At 41.9% G+C, this 20602-nt stretch overlaps 1 protein-coding gene across 2 annotated transcripts; it reads right to left on the bottom strand.

The window, feature by feature from the left end:
* Positions 1-4556: 4556 nt before the first annotated feature.
* Positions 4557-19778, bottom strand: LOC124145698 (CDK-activating kinase assembly factor MAT1-like). 2 transcript variants are annotated; one of them, XR_007223075.1, is made up of 9 exons: positions 19640-19778; positions 16197-16349; positions 14519-14592; positions 13212-13315; positions 12016-12156; positions 11318-11434; positions 9925-10052; positions 5482-6701; positions 4557-4600 (listed from the first exon to the last, which is right to left on the bottom strand). XR_007223075.1 is itself a non-coding variant. In XM_048402839.1 (8 exons), the coding sequence occupies exons 1-8, from the start codon at positions 19726-19728 to the stop codon at positions 6545-6547; spliced, it is 963 nt and encodes a 320-aa protein (XP_048258796.1). In that variant the 5' UTR covers positions 19729-19778; the 3' UTR covers positions 4557-6544. The 2 variants fall into 2 exon arrangements, 1 of the variants encoding a protein (XP_048258796.1); XM_048402839.1 differs by having other exon boundaries at positions 4557-6701.
* Between the last annotated feature and the right edge of the window lie 824 nt (positions 19779-20602).

Here is a 20602-nt window from a genome sequence, read left to right as displayed (position 1 = left end):
GACATGTTTTCTTTTCCACGGCAAATTGAAAAGCACGAAATGTTACCTTTCCTTAAGCTCACCTGACCTATCCAAACACAGATACAAGCATCATCAAAAATATAACAAAATACAAGCATCATCAGGAGACGACATATCCATCCCGATCTCGTGCGATTTGGAATTTGTACCTCACTTTTTACACACACACACACACACACACACACACACACACACACACACACACACACACACACACACACACACACACACACACACACACACACACACACACACACACACACACACACACACACACACACACACATGAGATTTGGAATTGGAGTTTTGACTATTTCTACCTAACTTTTGACACACACACACACACACACACACACACACACACACACACACACACACACACACACACACATATATATATGAGATTTGGAATTGGAGTTTTGACTATTTCTACCTCACTTTTGACACACACACACACACACACACACACACACACACACACACACACACACACACACACACACACACACACATATATATATGAGATTTGGAATTGGAGTTTTGACTATTTCTACCTAACTTTTGACACACACACACACACACACGCACGCACGCACGCACGCACGCACGCACGCACGTACGCACACACACACACACACACACACACATATATATGAGATTTGGAATTGGAGTTTTGACTATTTCTACCTAACTTTTCATATATATATATACATATATTTCTATATATATGCGATTTGGAATTGGAGTTTTGACCATTTCTACCTCACTTTTGACACACACACACACACACACACACACACACACACACTTAATTCTTAATTGTCGTCATGAAAACCTAAAACGTATAAAATAAAAAATATCCAAAATTATCAAAAAGCACCGTTTCTCCATTCAACTGATCTGTAAAGCAAGTTTCAAAAAGAAATATTCAACGGTTTGGGGGTTCTGCTCCGAAAGCGGACGGGATTTCGAACTTAGGCCTTAGTTGAGAGAACCTTCGGTATGAAGTTACATACTGACGGTGCTGTGTATATGCTGTATACATGCTTATAACGAAATACGGTCATAACGAACAAAGTGACCCTTTGTGTTCGTTATAACCGTAGTTTACTGTAGTAACATAGAGGGATGAACGGGATTCTATTTAGCTGAATGAGACAACAAAAACAGTACGTTATATCCGTCAGTTTGTGATAAGCGCGTTCGTTATAAACGTAATTTACTGTACTTTATTAGACTACACGCTGGGGTAAAGCAACTTTATTACTTTTCCCAGAAGCTGAATTCAAGACTAACCTGGTGTTTTAAAGGAGGATGTAATAAGCGGAGCTGTAAAGTGAAAACTGCCCACCTAAATGTGTGCTGTCGTATATTCAAAACAGTGCAGTAAAATAACTAACTAGTTATTTCCGTACAGGGTGTGAATGTGAAAATATATCCCATGCAGTAATAGGTAATATTTTAGGCAGCCATTGGAAAGGCTATCTCCACGTATTCCAGTGACCCTGCTATTCTCCACTGCCAGAACATTTTCCATCTTGTGTCATACATGGCAGATGAGGATGGCCTCGATGATCGTGCCACTGCTGCAGAGGCAGAGAATATCGATGCCTGTTTCTTGGACGTGATAACTACCAAGCGTGTAGGTGGAGGCAATGGAGGTTGCCATGGAATACGTCTGATCTTGCTTTGTGCAATAGAGCCCTACATTCAGGAAGTCTTATTGGTGGTACCATGAGGAGTGGGAAAATCCAGGTGTACCATCCTTTTTGGCCACGCCGAGCTATCTTAGTCAAAGTCATAAGAAATTTATTGTACAAAAGTTTTCCGGCCCATACACAAGAGAGAGTCCAATATTATCATAAATGTTACACATAGGGGCATACATGTTGTTTAATTAGTTCATTCCTTTTGGTTGAGGCGTGTATAACGTATAAATAAAGATATTATATATCAATTCTTTGTCGTCAGAATAAATACAAAAGAACGTTGATCGGTGACATTGATACTAAATAATCTTTGATATATTTCTTTTGAAGATTACTGTAAAATGGATAAACACAAAATGAATTCATTTTCTATTTCTATATTGCATAATGGACAAATTCGTTTCGATTTTTCAATGGACATTTTTCATCCTTCATTTACAAATAGGTCTAGTAAACCAAGTCGATATTTAATTATATGTTTTCTTAAGTTTTCCGTAGTGAGTTCTGATAAAAAATTTTTAAAAAGTTATGAAAGTTTTGTAATATTCATAATGTGAACTATCCTCTCAAGTGGAATGTCATTCTTGGTAGAACATATTTATAGACCGTTTTCTCAATTCTTTAAGAAACCCATTTCCAATTGAGTGACATAACCAAATAAAACAAAAACCATGGGAAAATAAAAGATTGGGGGCAAGACATTTAGGCTAGGAGTAGGCGTCCCCATGAGCATCATGTGCGCTCCTCTTCTTGTTGATCTGTTTCTTCATGTATATGAATTAGACCTTCTGCTCGGATTTGCAAAATGATGTGAAATGGGGTTTAACGTTGCCGTCCAAGATGATTGCACTTACATAGCGACATGCATGCACGTGCGTGTGTTTGTGGCTGCTAGTACTAGTCCGGAATAAACCCGATTTAATAGTGAGATACCATACCGCAGGTACATGAATACCCTATTCAGACATAGTATACGGACTCCAAGCCGACCAGTCCTTGTTTTAACTCCTTAATGGCGAGCTCCAGGCAGGGTAACAACTGCCATCCTTTTACGTCTTTTGGTATGACGCGACCGGGAATCGAACCCCGACCTTCCGCTCCGGGTAGACGCTCTACCACTAGACCTCGGAGGCGGTCTCAGGCACAGGAGATTATAAACATCTTATTTAATTTACTTGCACAAATACCACCTGACCGTCGGGCCTCATCCAATACCAAAGCTTACAGAAGCATTTGACACTGTTTTTTTCTTCTAGGCAAAGATAGGCTTTCTCGTGTCGTGTCTGCAGAGTTAAACATAATCAATTTTGGTGTTGTTTCTATTGTGAGAAGTTTTTGCACAAACCGTCCCTCTTTTGAAAAATCCAAAAGTGTTGGTTCCTCAAAGTGCCTGCAGCTGTTGATGTTGACGTGACGTTAGGTCACTGGAAATTCCAAGTCCACCTTCCTTGAATGTGGATCCCGCTTTCAAGGTTTGTACTTTGCCGTGAGACACGTGGCTTTTCAATCATTGGACGAAGTCGATTTGCATTTTCACAATTAACGCTAAGCCGGTGTCCACCTATTGTGTCCAATGGTTGCCACGTTTCGAATTTAGCATGTTAACTGATGACAGATAACACGGCATCTTCACATACCATTGGACCCGAGAAGATCCAGGGTAGAATAGGTCTTCAGCAGCCCATGCTTGCCGTAAAAGGCGCCTATGCTTGTCGTAAGAGGCGACAAACGGGATCGGGTGGTCAGGGACGCTGACTTGATTGATGCATGTCATCGTATCGCAATTGCGTGGATCGACGCTCATGATGTCAATCACTGGATTGTCTGGTCCAGACTCGATTATTTACAGACCGCCGTCATATAGCTGGGATATTGCAGCGTGCGGCGTTAAACACATACAACCAACCAACCAACATACCATTGATTATTCTTTGCCTGCACCTTCCGGGAAAATAATAATATGTCCGCTATTCGACTCAAGTCTATATAGTTTTGTATCAAATTTTGACATCTGATCAAACAGTATCAGCATTGCCCGAAAGTGCATCAATGTCCTCATACATATTATCATGGTTGTGTTTAATTGTGATTCGATCACTATGTATATAGTTCTATAACAGAGTCTTCCAGTTCTCCACGTTTAGAATTGATAGTGTAAATGTTGTTCTTTACTTCTGAAATATGTGTACTTAAATGTCATTTGGCATTATGTATTTCAGAATTCCGCAAGTAATTTTTCCTGTACTTCTTCAAGAGTTATTGGTATGGGTTTGTCTCTATATCGTTAGATGTCGCCCCTAAGGAAAGATTTTTCATGTGTATGTGAGGCAAGAATCGATGTCACATGAAGCACAAAAGAATGTATTTTTTTTCGGCACAAAGTGATCAAATTCAAAAGTACATATTGGATACTGATAAGTAACCTTGATTTTCATTTACATTTTACCAACCAATCAAATGTCAAGATAAGGCCAAAGGAAACGTGTAATATAAGGACATGAGGTCATGAAGACATCATTTCCACAAAAAGGGTTTTGAGCGTTTTCTTTTGCGTGTCAGTCTGTTTTTCAATGTTGAATTTCTTGCAAACTCTATCATAATCAAGGGGAATAGGCATCATGTTGTTGAGAGTTTATGGTGTGAGGTCAGGCAAAGACAGGAATTACGGCTGTGATGTAATAGAGGTAGGACAAATGAAACACATTCAGTCTTGCTTGACAATGGTATAAAGATCTATACAGAAACATTGCTATTACAATATAATATAAGTTATTACCTGTAAATAGTGGCTTCTTTGTAATAAGAATAAGAAAACAAAATTACAAGTTCGTGGTTGTACAAAATGTAATAGTGTATCATAAAAAATTTACCTGCACACATGGACATCATGTTCTGCAGGAACACAACATACCCTGCCCACAAGGACATTATGTTCTGCAGGACCACAACTTATCCTGCACATAAGGACATCATGTTCTGCAGGAGCACAATTTACCCTGCACACAAGGACATCATGTTCTGCAGGAGCACAATTTACCCTGCACACAAGGACATTATGTAATGCATGACCACAACATACGCTGCACATAAGGACATCATGTACTGCAGGACCACAACATACCCTGTCCACAAGGACATTATGTTCTGCAGGACCACAACTTATCCTGCACATAAGGACATCATGTTCTGCAGGAGCACAATTTACCCTGCACACACGGACATCATGTTCTGCAGGAGCACAATTTACCCTGCACACAAGGACATTATGTAACGCATGACCACAACATACGCTGCACATAAGGACATCATGTACTGCAGGACCACAACATACCCTGTCCACAAGGACATCATGTCCTGCAGGACCACAACATACCCTGTCCACAAGGACATCATGTCCTGCAGGAGCACAACATACCCTGTCCACAAGGACATCATGTCCTGCAGGACCACAACATACCCTGTCCACAAGGACATCATGTCCTGCAGGAGCACAACATACCCTGTCCACAAGGACATCATGTCCTGCAGGAGCACAACATACCCTGTCCACAAGGACATTATGTACTGCAGGGGCACAACATACCCTGCCCACAAGGTCATTATGTTCTGCAGGACCACAACTTACCCTGCACATAAGGACATCATGTTCTGCAGGACCACAACATACCCTGCACATAAGGACATCATGTTCTGCAGGACCACAACATACCCTGCTCATGAGGACATCATGTTCTGCAGGAGCACAATGTACCTGCACACATGGACATCATGTTCTGCAGGAACACAACATACCCTGCCCACAAGGACATTATGTTCTGCAGGACCACAACTTACCCTGCACATAAGGACATTATGTTCTGCAGGACCACAACATACCCAGCACATAAGGACATCATGTTCTGCAGGACCACAACATACCCTGTTCATGAGGACATCATGTTCTGCAGGAGCACAATTTACCCTGCACACAGGGACATCATGTTCTGCAGGAGCACAATTTACCCTGCACACAAGGACATTATGTAACGCATGACCACAACATACGCTGCACATAAGGACATCATGTCCTGCAGGACCACAACATACCCTGTCCACAAGGACATCATGTCCTGCAGGACCACAACATACCCTGTCCACAAGGACATTATGTACTGCAGGAGCACAACATACCCTGTCCACAAGGACATTATGTACTGCAGGAGCACAACATACCCTGTCCACAAGGACATCATGTACTGCAGGAGCACAACATACCCTGTCCACAAGGACATCATGTCCTGCAGGACCACAACATACCCTGCACATAAGGACATCATGTTCTGCAGGACCACAACATACCCTGCAGATAAGGACATTATGTAATGCATTATAGGGCATTATAGTGTATTTTGATGATGCAGTGAGAACCAGTTTTAACCCTATAGACAGGGTTATTTTAATAGGATTGGTTTCAACCCTACGGACATGGCTATTTTATTGATGCAGTGTGGACGCGTGTTCACCAAGTGTCAATTTTCATTCCATCTTAAACAGAGACATACACACACACATCCTTGCCTTACACACATCCCTGAAACACTATATCACAAGTCCTTCATCAGAGGCTTGTCAGAGCTGTCGAGGTGGAGAATGTCTGTGCACCAAATGATATATACTTGCTGGACACTGCGCACCTTTCCACTATTGTTTGGATATGAAGACCAGCAAATACTTCTGGACAAGGCAGAGCGGAAGTGTATCGGCCACCTCAAAACAGACTAATCTCGAATCTGTTGACAGCTTGCCACTGTTCAGAGAGCTGCCTGCTAGATAAGTCATGTGACCATAGGTTGTAGCCCAGAACTGCTGTCAGTTTCCGGGAAGTAGAAAAGTCCGCTAAGAGCATCATGGAGAGCTCGCTGGCAGGCTATCCTGGCTTCAAAACCTCCACCACGTTCCATGTCTGTTGCTGGGCGGACATGAGAGAGGTACCTGCAAGACAAGCAACGTTACATGTACATACATCAGAAAAAACAGTAACCCCACTCACCTCTCACCATCCACCAACACCACAGATCAACAAATGAACAAGACACAAAACCTGCCATCTCAGATCACATTCTTCTTGTGGGGATTTTGGGTTAGGTCCCCAGCAACCTATGCTGGTCACAAGAGACAACCAAAAGGATCGGACGGTCAGACTCAGTGACTTGGTTGATCCATGTCATCCAATTTCATTAAAATCAGACCTTAGTTCTCGCTACCGCTAAACAAAGATCTGAAGACATCACATTAGGGTTCACGTCAGAACGACCTTTCATCCAACCAATCAGAGCGTCGCTTACCAGATCATGAAAGTGACATTCGGAATGTGATTTCTTATCATACAACCTCGAAAACTTTAACACGGGGTATTCCGAACGATAGTTACGGGTTTAACGACTGAATCCATACAATCTAGACCATCTTTTAGCCATTCCAGAATGTCCTTTTGTTTAGGTTTCAAATTTGTAATCGAGAATTTGTCAAAATATGTTGCGAAGCGTAGTCGCCAATTTGAAATTAGTGCCGTAAAGCACGAGAAAGCTGCCTTCTGATTGATCATTCCATTGGTCAGTCAAAGTTCGCGCAAGGTTGGCCTGACGTGAACCGTAATGGGATGTCCTCAGATCTTTGTTTAGCGGTAGTGAGAACTAAGATCTGATTTTAATGAGATTGCATGTCATCAGACCCAGATTGATGTTCACAACATTAATCACTGTCTGCCGTCATACAGCTGGAATATTCCTGGACTCAACATGAGAAATCTAACAGAGGCCATCCACATAAAACATTCCAACTGGCCATCAACATAGACCAGGGTTTCTTCAACCAATCAGCCTACCCTCACCTTATCAACTAGAATCATATGTGATCAGGGGTCACAACGACCTAGAACTACAAACTAATACAAACTGTTGTTCCAAGGCTTTATTCCCTGACATTATTTGTTGTTTGTTTGTTTTTTGTTTAACGCCACACTCAGCAATAGTCCAGCTATATGACAGCGGCCTGTAAATAATCAAGTCTGGACCAGACAATCCAGTGATTGACATCATAAGCATCGATCCACGCAATTGGGATACTATGACATGCAGCAACCAAGTCAGCGAGCCTGACCACCCCGATTCCGTTAGTCGCCTCTTACGACAAGCAAAGTCGCACTTACGTCTTCACGGGGAAGACAAGCATGGGTTGCTGAAGACCTATTCTACCCCGGATCTTCACGGGTTCCATATTTGTTCTATTTGATAATATCCATAAAAATGTAAGTGTTGCTATGTAACCAAGCCCTAACCATTTGTTCTTCAGTTGTAAGATATGTGTATGAGCACCTGAGCTGAAATGTTGCTTAGAAAAAAAAAGAAGCTAAAATCCACATGTCAACTCTGTTTGCATTAACAGTACATCTTCTAGAATGCCACTTAAAGATCATGTTTGTTTGTTTGTTTTGTTTGTTGCTTAATGCCGCACTCAGCAATATTCCAGCTATATGACGGCGGTCTGTATATAATCGAGTGTGGACCAGAATCATGAGTATCGATCCACGCAATTGGGATACAATGACATGCACCAACCAGTGAGCCTGAGGAGCTGATCCCGTTAGTCGCCTCTTACGACAAGGATGGGTTGCTGAAGACCTATTCTACCCCAGATCTTCACGGGTCTTAAAAATCATGTACAGGTAGTAGGTATTTTGTAGAGGTACCGTTACCAACACTACAGGTACTTCTACAACATACCTACCTCCTAACCCTGTACATTTCCATGCTTCCATTCTCTTGGTCATAAGCTTCCTGAAAACAAGTGGTGGACTAAACTAAAGTCTTAATATTTTTTTTTATATTTTGAAAATAATAGTACATTATTAATTTGAAGCTTCAAACATATTACGGTGACAAAAATTATCACTCTTGATAACCGGTTTCCATGGTGTCCTGTAAGTTGTTTGTGGTAACAAATGAAACACTCATAAAATATTGTTATCACTATCAGATTGTATCAGAAGCCCTCTATCAAGCACATTTAGCACCTTCTCCTGTTTCCTGTGTTTCTCAATCCAAATTTGTGTATTTGTGTTTGTGAATTATCACAACTGTAGACACTAGAAAATAGAAGCAAAATGAGAAGATTAAGTGGATTTTGTTACTTCGATATTTCACTGCTGTCTACACGAGCATCTAACATGGCAGCAACAAGGACACTTGTCTTATTACACTACGAGTGTTTACAACTTCTACTGTTCAGTGGCCCAGTCATCTAAGGTGCCGTGATTCGCTGTGCTGAGTTGCGTCCCTTGGGCACGCCAGTAGTCTATGATCCCAGTTTACCCCGATTATGTTTCTAGGTTTGTCAGCACCGTACCCGTGCTCGTGGATGTCACTGAAGCGGTAAACGTCTGAGACCTGCATCACTTGGGGCTTTGCTAATATATTGGCTACTGAACAATCCCAATTAGCACTCCTTCTGGTTGATCAATGTACACAAGACTTAATTATTCGCATATAATACACACTCATGTGTTATATGCATTCTTAATTATGGGCAATTAAATTCTGGAAATATGTATCTGTCGCATATAAACATTTCAGTGTGTCAGCATAAACCATGAAATTTATCTTTCAACTCTCTTTTTTCCACCAAAATAATATTCTAATAATTCCTATTTCTAATTTTGAGAGTGCTCTGGGCGCTTATTACGTTGAATACGGTATTCATTATTTTTGTTGTGAGGCATTCATAACTGACACTCAAATTGAATTGGATTCAGGAACAAGTGTCCTAAGTAAGAATTTGCAACGGTCTAAGATTATTGCACTTATATAGCAACGTGCATGCACACAGTGCGTGCGTGCGCACTAGTCCGGACTGATACTGATTTATAGTGCTAGCTCACTGAGATACCATGCGCCGCACTTTAACATGAATATCCCACTCAGACACAGTATGCTGACTACGAGCCGACCAGACGTTGTTTTAGCCCCTTAATGCTGAGCGCCACACAGGGTAACAACAAGTACCATCTTTTAACGTCTTCTGGTATGACGCAGCCAGGAATCAACCCCGGACTTAACGCTCTCTGGGTGGTCACTCTACCACTGGACCACGGAGGCGGTCGCAAGGGTCTTAGAAGGATTATAAATAATTACATGTATCTAATTCAAGTGATGCTTACCCTAGGTTGTGTATATCTTCCTGGGCAACAAGTCTGGGGCCGCTGTTGTTCAAGTTATAGGGCAGGTACATATATGCATCGTCATTGTCCTCACAACCAGGAAGTGGCAGAACGGTGTCGTGATGACCCTGCAAGGTTAGTTCACAGCAATATTACAATTGGAACAATCTCATTAAAATCAGATCTTAATTCTTGCTATCGCTAAACAACCTTTCGTGAATTTTGACCGACCAATGGAATGACTGACAAGAAGTCGCATTACCCAATCGGAAGGCAGCTTTTTCCTGCTTCATGGCGCTAGTTTCAAACTGGTGACTACGCTTTGAAACATATTTTGACAAATTCTCGATTAAAAATTTGAAAACAGAACAAACAAACATTCTGGAGTGGCTAATAGATGGCCTAGATTGTATGGATTCAGTCATAAAGCCTGTAACTGTCGCTCGGATAACCGTGTTTAATCTTTCAGAAATCACATTCCGACTGTCATATTCATGATCTGGTAAGCGACGCTCTGATTGGTTGGATGAAAAGTCTTTCTGACATGCCCCCTAATGGGATGCCCTCTTTGTTTAATGATAGCGAGAACTAAGATCCGATTTTAATGAGATTGCAATTGAAAAAGATCAGCAAGTGAATGTTGATTTACATAACCATAAGCAATATGCAAGCTATATCATGGCAGCCCATATATAACTGAGTGTCGGCCGGGTAATCCAGTGATTGACTGTGTGAGTATTTGGGGCCAGGGGACACATTATCAGCCAGGTCACACACTTTAACCACCTGGGTGTCGTTGCACAAAACAACCTTAGCACTACGAATGTCCTAAGTCTATGTCAGTGAGTGAATATGGTTTTACGCTGTTTTGAGCAATATTCCAGCAATATCATGGCGGGGGACACCAGAAATGGGCTTCACACATTGTACCCACGTCGGGAATCAAACCCGGGCATTCGGCGTGATGAGCTTTACCTTTAACCACTAGGCTACCCGACTGTCCCTAAGTCTATGTTAAGGTATGGGAGTTACCCTACCTTAACACTAAGATTGCTTTGTACAACGGCACCCTGATCCTTATTTTCTCACAACAAGCAGAGGGTACGAGGAACATATTTTGCCCTGGAATCCCCACAGGGGTGTCAATTAACATTCAGATATTATCTGTGATTCATATAAATTGAAAATTGCTGTCATCAAGGAAATCATCAACGATGAATTTTCAGCAGTTTCTAACCACAAACTGGACTCATATAATGAATAGTAAAATGTATGGTGAAAGTGTTAAGTCTTTTTACATGATGGTTACAAAGACTGAAACACAGGAAAAAACCATCTTAGACTTTTACCATGAAGCCTTACATAAATAGGCAATGCTAAACTGAATACTGACTATCTTTATCCCGGTAGAGAAGGTGGTGGCAGCAGTTGCACGGGTGGCAGCCTCAAGTTGGGTCACACATTCTCTGTGGGTGGCCACAATGTCCGTGGCAGGCAGTTCCGAAAACATCTGTAACAGCCAAACACTGCACTGCACTGTAGCAGAATCCATGTTGAGATACAGGATGATTTAAACAAGCTTGAAATACTCATATCCCGTCAATATGACATGTCTGGTTGTGTGCAAGGCATTAGCCCTCCAGACGACTACTGCCATTTTCAATATCAGTAAAAGTCGTGACTATGGAAACTCGAAAAATAAATCTTTCAAAAATTGCAAACTATCAAAAGGCACCAGATTACCACTAGACCTGTCTATTTGCCAAGTTTTGTGAAGAAATATTGTACAGTTTTCAAGTTCTGTTCCGGAAAGGAGCACTACCAACACTTTCAGTCTAAGTCAAAGTCGTTGCCATGGCAGAAATCCCCAACTATCAAAAGGCACCAGTTCACCACAAGACCTATCTTTGTGCCAAGTATGGTTAAGGTATCTCTCATGGTTTTTGAGTTCGGCTCCGGAAACGAAATGTGACGGATGGACGGAGGGGCGGACGGACAGCAACCATTCCTATATCCCCCTTCCCCTTCGTGGCAGGAGACAACATAGCTGGCCTTCACCTACAGGAAGGGCATCATGTGCACACTACCCACCAGTTCATCAATCAGGGCAGCCTTGTTCTTCTTCTTCAAGGCTTTATCCCTGGCGGCCTCTTCCTCCATCATCTGAAGTCGAACTGCGGTCTCATGTTTCTCCTGCTCAATGAGCAGATCGAGGTACTCCTGGTCTTTACTCTGGGAGAAATATATGAATTTTCACAATATCATGAAGAATTACTGAAAGAATACATTTGCACAAGTTGATAAAACACAAGGACCAAAGATAAGTGGTGATGATAAATAATTCATGTTTTCTTATGAAAAAACTGAACTGGAGCATATGTGGTGAGGTGAAATGGGGTTTGACGTCACATCCAAGATTATTGCAATTACACAGCACGTGCATGCATGTGTGTGTGTGTGGCTGCTTGTACATGTCCGGACAGATGCTGATTTTATAGTTCTAGACGACTGAGAAACCATGCCGCAGTTTTGGCCCCTTAACGCTAAGTGCTAGACAGGGTAACAAAAGGTACCATATTTTAACGTCTTTTGGTATGATGCAGCCGGGAATTGAACCCCAGACCTTCCACTCTCCGGGCGGACGCACTAACACTAGACCACAGAGGCGGTCCTGGAGCATATGAGAAGTGCTGAAACGGTCTGAACCTAACTATGGTGGACACCATTGTTGAAATGGGTTGCTAAATCTTTTTCAACATAATCCAAGGTCTACACACTTCTGGCATGTTACACTGGGGCAAAGTAGTGAGGTATGTTTATAGTGAGTGAGTGAGTGAGTTGGGTTTAACGCCGCTTTTAACAATATTCCAGTTATATCGCGGTGTGTCAGCTTAATGTGGGAGGAAAGCCCAAAGTGATGCAGGTCTCAGACGTTTACCACTTAGGTGAAACCCACAAGCACGGGTATGGTGCTGACAAACCTAGAAACATAATCGGGGTGAACCGGGATTCGAACCCACAATCATAGGTTTCTGGCGTGCCTAAGGGACGCAACTCTGCACAGCGAATCGCGGCGCCTTAGACGACTGGGCCACCAGTGCCCCCCAGGTATGTTTATAACACAGGTAAATACTTTCAATTATTGTGTCAGTTAGTGAGAGTAAGTAAGCGAGGGGTGTTTGCCCATCTGTAAACACAGTACACTGACATCATGCCTTTGGACACACAAAATTGCATTGTAGATCAGTGCTAGAAAACAGGAATAAAAATAAAATAAAATTGTTTACCATTTTTGAAAGGTTTTTCTTGATCTGATCTTTGTTGTCCTTCCTGTACTGTTCTATCATCTTGCGTGTGCTCTCGACATCAATACCATTGGACAGATTGAAAACTGCTCTCAAATAAAAAGTAGAAATAGTTGATATTTTATAAACAAGAAAAATAAAACATAGTTGACACACATGCACCAGCAAGGCCATATTCAGACAACGGGCTGATCCCCACTTTCAGTCTAAGTCAAAGTCGTTGCCATGGAAACTAAAAAAAATATTCTTTTTTTTAATTTCCAAACTACCAAAAGGCACCAGTTCACCAATAGACCTATGTATGTGCCAAGTTTGGTAAAGATATTTCTCATAGTTTTTTAGTTTTGCCCTGTAACGAAATGTGACGGATGGACAGACAGAAGAACAGCACCCATAACTAGATCCCCCTTTCACTGTTCGTGTCTGAGCTGCATGTTATCTACACCAAAAATGGAGTATCATCGAAGTATCATCGAAGTATCATCGAAGTATCATCGAAGTATCATCAAAGTATCATCAAAGTATCATCGAAGTATCATCATCATACTTGTGTCCTGTGCAGGGTATCTTTATTTCGAGGGGGTAAAGAAATGAAGCCAAATTGTTTTTGAAAGAACCTACACATGTATTTAGATTGGATACAACCTTCTGTGGAGGTGTCCTAAGACCTTAATACAGTCAGATATTGTAATTCATATCAGAGTAAAAGATGTGATTTCAAAGATATTGGCCACAGTAGCACTAACAAGGGAAGTGACACAGAACATACACATCAAGTCAACCACGAGTAGACAGAAGAACAGCATGTGGCTCAACACTTTCTCCACAGCAGTGTTGGAAATTACACCAATATGTTACTTGTCAGAAGGAACTGTAGCTCTCCCCTGACTTGCACAATAGATCACTAGCCAACAACGGCAAGATGTGGATGCATCTGCCTTCCTCAGAGCAAGGAAAGGTTAGTTATGGTGAATGATACAGGCAGCCAAACTGGTTAGGATATACAGGACCATTGGAAAGTTACACTTTCATACATCAAAGAAACCTTTTCTATTTCAGGATAATTTCAGCACCACTAACACACTGAAGTCAATATGTACACAAAAAGGCAAATATGTACACAAAAGGCAAATTTTCACGAAAGATATTTATATCTAAAAGTAAATTCAGTATTTAATCCTTAATTGAACAGTGAATATTTTGTACAAATGAAATGATATTGGAACATTTCTCTTTCTCTTTAACTAAAACCAAACAGGCATTACGGTATACTGGTTGTGAGTGTTTACCTATTGTCTCAATCATCTCCAGATAGTCATTGAAATCCCTCAACGAACTGAAGTCCTCTTCTTTCTTGTTGAAACTAGAACACAAGTCAGAGTGGGTGAGTCTGATGTGATATATAGCCAGAGAGTGGGTGAGTCTGATGCTATGTATAGCCAGAGAGTGGGTGAGTCTGATGCCATGTATAGCCAGAGAGTAGGTGAGTCTGATGCCATGTATAGTCAGAGAGTTGGGTAGTCTGATGTCATGTATAGCCAGAGTGGGGTAGTCTTATGCCATGTATAGCCAGAGTGGTAGTCTGATGCCATGTGTAGCCAGAGAGTGGGTGAGTCTGATGCCATGTATAGTCAGAGAGTTGGGTAGTCTGATGCCACGTATAGCCAGAGTGGGGTAGTCTTATGCCACGTATAGCCAGAGTGGGGTAGTCTTATGCCACGTATAGCCAGAGAGTGGGTGAGTCTGATGCCATGTGTAGCCAGAGAGTAGGTGAGTCTGATGCCATGTATAGCCAGAGAGTGGGTGAGTCTGATGTCATGTATAGTCAGAGAGTGGGTGAGTCTGATGCCATGTATAGCCAGAGAGTGGGTGAGTCTGATGCCATGTATAGCCAGAGAGTGGGTGAGTCTGATGCCATGTATAGTCAGAGAGTGGGTGAGTCTGATGCCATGTATAGCCAGAGAGTGGGTGAGTCTGATGCCATGTATAGCCAGAGAGTGGGTGAGTCTGATGCCATGTATAGTGAGAGAGTGGGTGAGTCTGATGTCATGTATAGCCAGAGAGTGGGTGAGTCTGATGCCATGTCTGGTCAGAGTGGGTGAGTGATATTTGAGATGTTTAGCTTCTTTTCTTAAAATTAATATCATTCACTGGTCCAACATAACACAGCATTACAGGTCCATCCACTGTAGCAGTTGCCACTGACAGCCATTAGAAATCTAGAAAAGTGTTGATTAGTATTTGCAAAAATATAAGTAGCCCCTTCATTGCCCCTTGTATACGGCACTAGAAATCTATACAAACCACACCAGTTACAGAGGGATAGCATTACCTTTTCTTTGGTGAGGTGAGGTAAAATAGGGTTTAACGTGGCTTTTAAGACTATTGCACTTATAAAGCGACGTGAATGCACGTGTGAGTGAGGCTGCTTGTACTAGCCCATTTAATAGTGCTAGTCTACTGAGATACCATGCAGCAGTTTAACATGAATACCCCACTCAGGCACAGCATACCGACTCCATGCTGACCAGTCCTTGTAATAAGCCCTTTATGCCGAACGCCAAGCAGTGTAAATAAGTACCATCTTTAAACGTCTTTTGGTATGACGCGGCCGGGGATCGAACATCCACTCTCCGGGCGGATGCTCTACCACTAGACCACGGAAGCAGTCTTTTTTTTTGGTAAAAAAATAAAGAGAGTCTTTTACAACCTCCCACCAGATTAGGTATTAAAAGAATATGATTACTAAGTGTGTCCTGTAGGGACACACAACTTATGTCAACCATGCCATTATTATTTTAAGCATGCTGTTGGAAACCTTATATGGAAATTTGAAACCCTGCATTTATCAAGATGCATCATTATTTGCGATGTATTAACCTTCTATTCTTTGTACAGTCAGGTAGTTTACATGCTTATCGGTAGTGTAAACAAGCTTCTTTTACGATTTAATCAAAGGTTCCTTACTCTCTAAGTATTCTCTTTCTAATGTCAAGTTCTTTCTCCACATTGGAGTCCTCGAAGATCTGTAGTCGGAAGTTGTTTCTCCGGAGAGCTGTGCCACATTCTGGACATGTCCCCGACCCCTTGATAAACAGCAGGTCCACACAGCTCTCACATCTACAACAGTGAACATAGCAGGTTAACACAGCTCTCACATCTACAACAGTGAAAACAGCAGGTCCACACAGCTCTCACATCTACAACAGTGACAACAGCAGGTCCACACAGCTCTCACATCTACAACAGTGAAAACAGCAGGTCCACACAGCTCTCACATCTACAACAGTGAAAACAGCAGGTCCACGCAGCTCTCACATCTACAACAGTGAAAACAGCAGGTCCACACAGCTCTCACATCTACAACAGTGAAAACAGCAGGTCCACACAGCTCTCACATCTACAACAGTGACAACAGCAGGTCCACACAGCTCTCACATCTACAACAGTGAAAACAGCAGGTCCACACAGCTCTCACATCTACAACAGTGAAAACAGAAGGTCCACACAGCTCTCACATCTACAACAGTGACAACAGCAGGTCCACACAGCTCTCACATCTACAACAATGACAACAGCAGGTCCACACAGCTCTCACATCTACAACAGTGAAAACAGCAGGTCCACACAGCTCTCACATCTACAACAGTGAAAACAGAAGGTCCACACAGCTCTCTCATCTACAACAGTGAAAACAGCAGGTCCACACAGCTCTCACATCTACAACAGTGAAAACAGCAGGTCCACACAGCTCTCACATCTACAACAGTGAAAACAGCAGGTCCATGCAGCTCTCACATCTACAACAGTGAAAACAGCAGGTCCACACAGCTCTCTCATCTACAACAGTGAAAACAGCAGGTCCACACAGCTCTCTCATCTACAACAGTGAAAACAGCAGGTCCACACAGCTCTCACATCTACAACAGTGAAAACAGAAGGTCCACACAGCTCTCTCATCTACAACAGTGAAAACAGAAGGTCCACACAGCTCTCTCATCTACAACAGTGAAAACAGCAGGTCCACACAGCTCTCTCATCTACAACAGTGAAAACAGCAGGTCCACGCAGCTCTCACATCTACAACAGTGAAAACAGCAGGTCCACGCAGCTCTCACATCTACAACAGTGAAAACAGCAGGTCCACACAGCTCTCACATCTACAACAGTGAAAACAGCAGGTCCACACAGCTCTCACATCTACAACAGTGAAAACAGCAGGTCCACACAGCTCTCTCATCTACAACAGTGAAAACAGGAGGTCCACACAGCCCTCACATCTACAACAGTGAAAACAGCAGGTCCACACAGCTCTTTCATCTACAACAGTGAAAACTGCAGGTCCACACAGCTCTCACATCTACAACAGTGAAAACAGCAGGTCCACACAGCTCTCACATCTACAACAGTGAAAACTGCACGTATGTCATAACACCTACATTTGAGAGTACAGTGTAGCTGCATGTCAGAACACCTACATTTGAGAGTACAGTGTAGCTGTATGCCATAACACCTACATTTGAGAGTACAGTGTAGCTGTATGTCAGAACACCTACATTTGAGAGTACAGTGTAGCTGTATGCCATAACACCGACATTTGAGAGTACAGTGTAGCTGTATGCCATAACACCTACATTTGAGAGTACATTGTAGAAATTGTACATTGTACATGTCAGAAAACTAGTGGTCGGACGATACACCAATGCATCGGTGGATCGTGATTTTTAACTTCTCGATACAAGTATAGATCACAGTCACACACTTTGTAAAAAGTTTCAATTCTTACCTTAAGTGTTTTCTTGAATAAGTGTTACACCAAACACTAATTACTAGTGAAAATGAGTAGTGAAAACATAATTATTTTCATCCATTTCATGACACTGCCAACTGTTAATCATTAGTGTGACAGGTATTTGGCTATCCCGTCTATGAAAAAGATGGCTTACGCACCACAGATAAGTGCACATGCAAGTATCAGATCGCACAGTTGGTGTATCGTCCCTACAGAACACCTACATTTGACTATTCAGTATGGCTGAATATCATAATGCCTACATTTAGAGTAGTTACTATAGAACAACAGCAAGTCTGACGTGACACCTGTGAATACTGTAACAAGAAAGAATGTTTGCAAATGCACACAAAACAAAGGCAGCGCCATCACTGCCTTAACCCGAAATGCTTCCAACACTGACTATTTTTGACTGTCAACATGCATGGATTACCTAACACAGGCTATGACCACCCCTACACAGGGTAAGTGAGTGAGTGAGTGAGTTGGGTTTAACGCCACTTTTAACAGTATTCCAGATATATCGCGGCGTGTCAGCTTAATGTGGGAGGAAAGCCCGAAGTGATGCAGGTCTTAGACGTTTACCACTTCGGTGAAACCCACGAGCACTGGTATGGTGCTGACAAACCTAGAAACATAATTGGGGCAAACCGGGATTCGAACCCACAATCATAGGTTTCTGGCATGCCCAAGGGACGCAACTCTGCACAGCGAATTGCAGCGCCTTAGACGACTGGGCCACCAGTGCCCCCACACAGGATAAGAGGCAAGAACATACAGAATGATGTACATAGGATTTATAGGGGAATTTGAGGTTCTGTGCATAAACATGTGATTATAGGGTATATGTAGTCGTCTTCACTAGGAACGCAAGACAAGGCTGACTTTTGAAAAAACAAAACAATAAATGCCCATTGGAAAGCTTAAACACATCACAATACCTAAAGTTCTGTAACTTATATAAAGCAAAATGTTCAAGTGGAAAAGCCATCAGTGAAACAAGAGGCTAAACATACCAAATGAACATGTGTATATATCTTTTAATGGACCACAACGGGATGTGTGAGTTCATTGGAGTGTGAACCTTCGGAGAGTGAGGACACATACTGTCATACTTGATTCTGTTGTACATTTGCTTGTAGGAGAAATGTTATTTTGAAGTAAACGTTTTTGTAAAACAATTCTTGGTTGAGAAAAAATTTAACATTTATGAATGATGGTAAAGGGATAATAAAACTGCACTAAACAATAAAACATCAGCATTTTTTCCCAAATGAGATATCCCAAATGTTTTTTTTGTCCTGATAAGTCTGTGTTGTTTATCAATGTTGTTTGTTTTTTCTCTTGAGTTCAAATTCTTCAATTCAAAGTAACGTCTTCGGAATACTTTTTACTTTCTTCGTAACATATGACTAGTTTTGCTTATATGTCTTTTTTGACAATAACCATGTACAGGTTTATTTTCTCTACCAGTACTTCATGATAAAATATAAATCATAGCATGATGAGGGCACGTTTGTTCTGATCGAAAATAGGACAATCTATATGTTATATGCTCCTTTCTTTATATGAAAAAATGAAGTAGGACTATTAGGATACACATGAAACATTCACGCACAATGAGTGTCCACAAACGTTGACTAGTAATTTCAGTGAGGGGTTCCGATATTTTGTTGTTTTACATCTTGGACAACCTTGTTCGTCCATGTTCTCTGGCAATCTTCCGTTCGGTCTAACGTGGAATTACCTCCCTTTGACCAGTAAGCCCTCCGGAAGTATAGCACCACATACGTGGCTGAAAACACGGTCTCGGACTAAAGCAGCACTTGTCGGATTCGGTACCTTTTCGCTAACTCCTGGTATCATCGCCATGTGAAAGTGATTCATAAACACATGCTCATGATATAGTCGGAATTAGAGCTGGAACGGGTAACTCGGGTACTTGGGTCGGGTAGGTCCTGAGTAGGACCCGGGTACCCACAGGACTACCCGGACCCGTGGTTAGTCACGTGATATATTGTTTGATGACAAAAACTCACTCACTTCGCATTTCTTTCTGACGATGCATACATTCCTTTTGACATGTATATGTTTGAGTAAAGATAAAACTCCAGTCAACTTCAGTGTATTGATCGTTTGATACAAGAATCTAATTAGTTTTTGACAGGGCTGCGATAAAATAATTCCCAATCAGACATTTTGTTCCCAAATCTTGAGACCTGCAGTGGGTACCGGGTAGGACCGGGTAATAGGGGATCGGGTACCCGGGTAGTAAAGTTGGACTCGTCCCAGCCCTAGTCGGTATCGTGCAATCCCTGCTTTTGCCCAGAGATTTCTAATGAATATGGAAAGTGTTTTGTCGCTTTTATTTACATCAGCTCACTCCTCCAAGTATCGGCGAATTATTTGTTTATATATGTTACTGTTATATAGGCACATCTCTCCCGTACATAATTATACAATTGTACTTGTCAGTTCAAATATCTCATCAAAGATCACACAGTCATATATTTTTAACTTTATGATAGTATGCTGTAGAGTAATACTGTCCCTAGAGATCGCGGATACAAAGAAACATTTT

The sequence above is a fragment of the Haliotis rufescens genome, unplaced genomic scaffold (genome assembly GCF_023055435.1).
Source record: "Haliotis rufescens isolate VD_foot unplaced genomic scaffold, xgHalRufe1.0.p SCAF_3, whole genome shotgun sequence".
Taxonomy (NCBI): Eukaryota; Metazoa; Mollusca; class Gastropoda; order Lepetellida; family Haliotidae; genus Haliotis; species Haliotis rufescens.
The sequence above is the reverse complement of the archived record's forward strand: the minus strand, read 5'-3'. Positions and strand labels throughout refer to the sequence as shown.